Source organism: Lytechinus variegatus, chromosome 2 (genome assembly GCF_018143015.1).
Source record: "Lytechinus variegatus isolate NC3 chromosome 2, Lvar_3.0, whole genome shotgun sequence".
Taxonomy (NCBI): Eukaryota; Metazoa; Echinodermata; class Echinoidea; order Temnopleuroida; family Toxopneustidae; genus Lytechinus; species Lytechinus variegatus.
The window spans coordinates 82,134,925-82,142,069 of NC_054741.1; the positions used below are offsets into that span (position 1 = coordinate 82,134,925).

At 33.0% G+C, this 7,145-nt stretch overlaps 1 protein-coding gene across 1 annotated transcript; it reads right to left on the minus strand.

The window, feature by feature from the left end:
- On the minus strand, nt 1-6,903 carry LOC121406981 (lysophospholipase D GDPD1-like). The gene is made up of 9 exons (XM_041597854.1): nt 6,764-6,903; nt 6,013-6,055; nt 4,803-4,938; nt 4,310-4,355; nt 3,633-3,779; nt 2,850-2,959; nt 1,194-1,330; nt 562-661; nt 1-195 (listed from the first exon to the last, which is right to left on the minus strand). Exons 1-9 carry the CDS (start codon nt 6,897-6,899, stop codon nt 73-75), a joined length of 978 nt encoding a protein of 325 aa, XP_041453788.1. The 5' UTR covers nt 6,900-6,903; the 3' UTR covers nt 1-72.
- Nucleotides 6,904-7,145: the final 242 nt, after the last annotated feature.

Genomic DNA, 7,145 nt, shown 5'->3' on the forward strand with positions numbered 1-7,145 from the left:
CCGTTGGCTAACACCATGGACATCCAGAACATGGTCTTCATACATGTTTGGACTGGAATATTTCTCATTCTTTCACAACTTCTTCTTGTTTGTATAGTCTCTTAGTTTTGATGGATAGTCCGTCATCACTGCATCAGCACCGTATGCAAAGCCTTGTTCCCATTGTTCCTCTGTGTTCAGCACCCACATAAAAACCTTTGAGGAAGTAAATGAAATAATAATAATGACATTTAATATGTCATTATTACAAAAAATATCACAGTGCGATGATAGCATTAGCGGTGACAATATTAATGAATTAATTTTAATGATAATGATAATAATGATAATGAAAATAATGGTAATAATGATAATAATAATGATAATAATAATGACAACAATAATGATAATAGTAATATTAATAATACTAGTAATGATAGTAATGATGGTGATAAACACTGGTAGGTAATGATTATAATAATAGTTATAATAATTGTAATATTGATAATTATGAAGATGATAATAATGAAGATTAGAAACGATGATTATCATTTGTGATAATGATAGGGATAATCATAATACCTTTATTCCTCGACGATGTAAATGGAAGATCAGAAGAGGGTTTAAAACCACAACATCATAAATTCGGGGGAAGGATGTAAATATCCAGTTTTTCATACCGCTTTTTGAGAAAGGAAGCAAAAAAAAAAGAAATTACAATTTAATTGTATGGTACTTTCTATGAAGTACAAATGAAGAATATAAAGGAATACATTATAAAAACACTGTTTAATATTGTATAAAAAGCTGTATATGAATTTTACAGTAGGTGTTTAATAGTTTAAACAACCATGTTTAAGTCATTGAGAATTAAAAATAATAATTGAACTTGGTTGTTTAATATTTTATACACTTGTTTCAGGTTCATATATCAAACATCGCTGTAGGGAATTTTTCAATGATAATCCCAGTTTTAATATCCTCCACACCAAATAATAATGGTAGATTTGAATGATTTACAGTCACATCCCCAGCAATTTAAAATTTTGAAAAAGTTTTGAAGGGGGAAATAATTTTTCATATGTGCAGATCAACTTAAAATTTGACTCTGGCTCATCACAACCGTCATCATCAATTATTATTGTAATTATAATTTGTCAGTATTTCTGTAAGAAATTTCAGGAAACAAAAAAAACCCACGTCAGATTACTTACGCATCTTTTAGAACCGATCCAAGTGGTATCTCTAAGAAACTCTCCTTGAAACTAACAAACGGGATAACGCCAAGGTAGAAAACTTTCAGAAGACGATAGAAACTTTGCTCACTGAAGAATAACAGTAGTTCAGGAGCCTGTAACAAAATAAATAATTATTATGAATCGATGATATTATTTTAATCTTATTGTCAATCAAAGCGACAAAGAGTAATTGTATTTGAAAACGCATTTTTTTTTGTTTTTGTCTCACCTGCGAAGCAAAGTGAGACTATAGGCGCCGCTTTTCCGACGGCGACGGCGGCGGCGTCAACATCAAATCTTAACCTGAGGTTAAGTTTTTGAAATGACGTCATAACTTAGAAAGTATATGGACCTAGTTAATAAAACTTGGCCATAAGGTTAATCAAGTATTACTGAACATCCTATTAGAGTTTCATGTCACATGACCAAGGTCAAAGGTCATTTAGGGTCAATGAACTTAGACCATGTTGGAGGAATCAACATCGAAATCTTAACCTGAGGTTAAGTTTTTGAAATGTCATCATAACTTAGAAAATATATGGACCTAGTTCATGAAACTTGGACATAAGGTTAATCAAGTATCACTGAACATCCTGCATGAGTTTCACGTCACATGACCAAGGTCAAAGGTCATTTAGGGTCAATGAACTTTGGCCGAATTGGGGATATCTGTTGAATTCCCATCATAACTTTGAAAGTTTATGGATCTGATTCATGAAACTTGGACATAATAGTAATCAAGCATCACTGAACATTTTGTGCAAGTTTCAGGTCTCATGATTAAGGTCAAAGGTCATTTAGGGTCAATGAACTTTGGCCGAATCAGGGGTATCTGTTGAATTACCATCATAACTTTGAAAGTTTCTTGGTCTAGTTCATTAAACTTGGACATTAGAGTAATCAAGTATCACTGAACATCCTGTGCGCGTTTCAGGTCACATGACCAAGGTCAAAGGTCAATGAACTTTGGCCGAATTGGGTGTATCTGTTGAATTGCCATCATAACTTTGAAAGTTTATGGATCTGATTCATGAAACTTGTACATAAGAGTAATCAAGTATCACTGAACATCCTGTTCGAGTTTCAGGTCACATGATCAAGGTCAAAGGTCATGTAAGGTCAATGAACTTGACCATGGCCATGTTGGGGTTTTTGTTGAATAACCATCATATCTCTGTAAGTTTATTGGTCTAGTTCATTAAAAAGGGAAATAAGAGTAACCATGTATCACTGAACATCTTGTGCGAGTTAGAGTAGTATTCAAAGTGAGCACTGCTGCTATATTGAACCGCGTGATGCAGGTGAGACGGCCAGAGGCATTCCACTTGTTTGGTGAACGTGGTGCTACCAATTGAAATTGTAGAATTTAATATTGTATAGCCCATAGTGCCAAGTGTAGACAAGAATACTGTGGAGCAAACTTTGAAGAAATGTGGGAGACCACTCCATCAGCTTGGGTTAGGAATTCATCGTGCTGCATTCAACCCAGGTAGCTTCATCTCTATGTTGAAGTTTTAAATTTTAAAACCAAAAAACATCACATTATAATCAAAATAAATATACATACATGTTACAACTAACAAGTGCGATGTTAGATCATAATGTGATGTGATACTTTGTATAGTAATTTACCTTTGCATGAAGCTTTCGCGTCATGCTTTCATTGGTGTTGCCAAGAATAGTGATATCCTCTCTCTTGAATTCAATCACCATTTTGATCACCTGAAAAATGATGAGACACATTTATTGATAAAGATAAACATTCCTTTATTAACATTTTTATGAGCCTGTAAAAGAGATATGCTTTTATTCATGTTTTTTTTTGCAATTCATTCATTTTATACGATCACATGGCAATTCACATATAAGGTATCTCTATTTTTCACCCCATTATAAATATAAGCCTGTCCACCGAATTTATGAATTATTTTGATAGGACTTTGGTTTGAAAATACATCAGCAACAATACCATAAAAGATATGTATAGCTACTGTATATTGTGCACGGAGTCAGCTTCAACCAAGTTATTAATTAACCAGTCAATTGATCAGTCATTCAATTAATCAATAAATCAACTAAATAATTGGTCATTCCTTCAACCAATCAATCAAAGAATAATTCCTTGTTATATATCAATATATTAAAGAAATATAGGTAACTACTATAAATTCTCCATTAAATTAATGAAAATGAAGATCAATCACCCATTCCTTTGACCAATAACTTTAACAATCACTCGGTCAATCAATAAATCAATCAGTCTGTCAATAAATAAATAAATCAGTCAGTCAATCAATCAGGCTATCTATCTATCTATCTATCTATCCTATGCAACCTCCCTTCCTCAATCCATAATAAATGTATATTCATGATGAATCAAGAATATTTATGGAATTAATCGTTTCAAATTTGTGTCTACGTTTCTTGCCTGATCAATGAGGACATCATTGTCTGTCCCGACATCCAGATTAATTGGCACCCCTGGACATTGTTCAAAGACCTCTCGAAGCAATGGAATGTTCCTGTCATTGGGATTACCGCAACATGTCTGACCTGAAGTTTTACATCACATATGAAATTCAATTATCTTTTCTTAAACTTATTTAAACTCATTTGTTCTTTTTAGAAATGATAATGGATGAACTAGACATCTGACTGCCCAGTTTAGGTTCTTAAAGTAAACATAACCTCCAAAGCTGTTTTAGGCTTAATTCTCAGTCGCCATGGAAGCCTTCAGAGGTTTAAGTACGGGCTTAATCCTGTTATTATTGAGTATCTTTATCTTGGTATTCTCTTCCTCTTTATATTCCCTTCTTCATTGGCTTATCTCTTTTCTAGTGATTTTCCTTCTTTTTCATCTTCTCTTCCTTCTTCTTTGTCATGTTAGAAGTTCGTTCTCGTTCTAGTTCGATTCTTCTTCATTCTGCTTCTTCATCATGTTTGTTGTACTTATTCTTTCTGTTTTTGTTCTCTTTGTCAATGAATAATTTTATCTATTGGTAATCATATGCAAAATTCAAGATGCTTAGAAAAATCAATTTATAATTCGGCAGACAGATTTCTCTTGGTTCTTACTCTGAACTAAAACTTGCCTTTTGCAAAATCCAGTTCCAAAACAGGTTTTAGGCATGGAAGATCCTAAGAAATGAAAATTGGCATGAAATCAAATAATAGAGCATCATTATCCGATTACATATTTTCTAGGTAAGACTTCTTATTAAAAAAAAATCCTAGTGTACAGACACAATATTACAAGTTCTATTTGACTTTCATTTCATTTTCACAATAGAGTTGATTTGCGATTATCCGCTGCGAGAAACCATTTCTCTCCATTTGATTAGCCCTTAATGTACTGAAAGTTGGATCCCGTTTGCCATTTAATCTGTTATTAAAATTGTTTTCAAGGAAAAGTTAACCTTATTTATAAGTTTAGAAACGAGATCTGCATAAATTAGAACATGTAAAACGTGAATTCTGTCCAATAAATTTGCGTATCATTGGTGATTTACGTTTTTGCTTCACCTCAGCAAAATTTGGATTATATCAGCTGCATATGTATGAATACCATGGAATACACTTACATACCTTGTAATCTATGTCATGAATGTAGACATCTTCACCAGTTAGGTTGAGTAAATGTGGATCGTGTGAAACTACCACGTGACTATCCCTCGTCAAATAGCAATCAAGCTCCAGCATATGGACATCCTTCTCTGCAGCACTTCATGTGATTTTACATGCATATAGTGTGATGCAAATAAAAAGTCAATTTCAGTTTGCGAAGGGAGATAATTTATTTTGTTTGGAGAATAAGCAATCTTGATTAAGATCGATGATGATGATGTGGGTTATTATTATCATTATTACTATAGCAACCCTCGTTTGCTCATCCTTGTGACATCATGACTTATATTCTATTTCACATAACACTATAATTAACGTCTTCTGCACTGTCATCAATATTATTACTATTCTAATCATTATTATTATTACACTGAGGTTTTTTACCTTACTCCTAAGAAAGCACGAATGCCTGTGATCAAGCAACCAGGGGACCAACGGCTTAAGGTCCTCTCTGAGGGACCTGATAATGAGGATAAATGCCTTACCAAAGGGCACTAGCGCACCACTTGGGAATCGAACTATTATTATCATTATTTCTGATTTCTTTTATCATTTTGTGTACGTATTATGAATTGTTACTAATTGTTAATTGGAGTTAGTATTAATGTAAATTTTGAATTATTGTAAATTAGAGTCGGTGCTGTAATTATTCTAGTTGAGATTTATGTTTTTTAAGTCGTTAATTCAACGACTATTAAGTCAATTACTTGCTGCGAAATTGAATAAAATATATATCGAGTCTTTGGATATTGATACTGACTTGATATATATATATATATATATATATATATATATATATATATACATATATCTTGGTTTTCCACGTATTGGCAATAAAAAGACATCAGGAATGCGAAACAAATTCACGAGTAATGCAGTTTTTGTAATGCCAACAATTAAGTTCTTTTATTCTCTTATATATATATATATATATATATATATATATATATATATATGCAATATATAATTTGAGGTAGGAGATATGTAAAAAAAACAAGACGATGTGAAATGGTTATCCAGATATCAGAGTAGAACGATATTCAGTCACTCAATTCAGTTGTGCCGATTACAGTGCACACTCACCACTCCCAGGGAAGCATTTCAGGTATACATGCACCATAATTATGATATTCCCATCTAAGATATTATTGAACATCATAGGAGAATTTACCGTTTAAATGCTGTAAGGGTATTTTCCAATTCTTCCCCTGCACCTGTAAACATAGTAACAAATTTTATGAATGACTCCTGGAGTAACAAGGGAACGTGCACGAAACAAACATGCATAAAGATTAGCTATGATTTATAGTGAATGTATGTTCCATAAAGGGAAAAACAAGGTAAAAGAAAAAAAAAAGAACAAAATCAACCCTTATTGGGTGTTCTCAAGAAATATTTGCAATCGATTGCAACTTGTAGCTGTAGAGTGTCGAGTCCAAATCGGGGTTCAAACTAAAATCAAATTTTATATATTATCTGAAACGAACAATTTAACCATTAACGTTTTCCAGAAAATACAATCAAACCTTATCTAATAGGAACAGAGCTGGAAGCGTACATTATGCAGGGAGTTCCATATAGGAATAAAGTGCTCACTGGCTAAAAAAGAGGAATGAATAGGCCTGATGTATAGTAGTTTGATTAAGTAAAAAAAAACAAAATAATGGAGCGAAATCATTATCAACAGTACAAACTTAAAGCAACGAAATGCCAATTAATATTAACGAACTAATCAAAAGCATGAGAAACTGCGTATAAACCTATAAACCCAGAGGCAGATATATTGAAGGGGGGAAAGTTGACATTTAATCAAACCGTGATAAATTGTGTTGATGGTTTAATTCGCAAAAGAAAATACTGAAAAACGACAAGCTTATTCTCTATCACCATTCGACAAGAAATATAGCTGATTGTATACCAACCTCCTCGATGTGCGATTAACTTGCCACGAATCTGATTCTTTTTTGGTTTGTGGATTAATTCCGGAAAAATGAAGAGAACAATCCAAACAATCGAATAAAGAGCACCAATTAGCATAACACACATCAACCACGCCATACTTTATAAATGAAACACCAATCAGGCTGCTACTGCTTACATATGGCTTGCAGCTAATTCTCAACAAGATTCGTGGCAGAATAAGGAAACTTGAGATGGAAGGGGGTATTGCAGCAAACATATCAAAGGGAGGTGTTTGGTGGCAATGGCGAAAACAACTTACGCTTTCCATGGCGTCGCCATTATGTATGATTTTAACAAATTTTCCCATTATGACGTCTATTATCGAATTATTTATTCGGTGTA

Coding starts and splice junctions, on each gene's coding strand:
- LOC121406981 (XM_041597854.1), bottom strand. CDS start 6,899: ATGGCGTGGTTGATGTGTGTTATGCTAATTGGTGCTCTTTATTCGATT. Junction 4,939..6,012: donor ACCCTTACAGCATTTAAACG/GTAAATTCTCCT, acceptor AATCACATGAAG/TGCTGCAGAGAAGGATGTCC. Junction 662..1,193: donor GGATCGGTTCTAAAAGATGC/GTAAGTAATCTG, acceptor TTTCTCAAAAAG/CGGTATGAAAAACTGGATAT.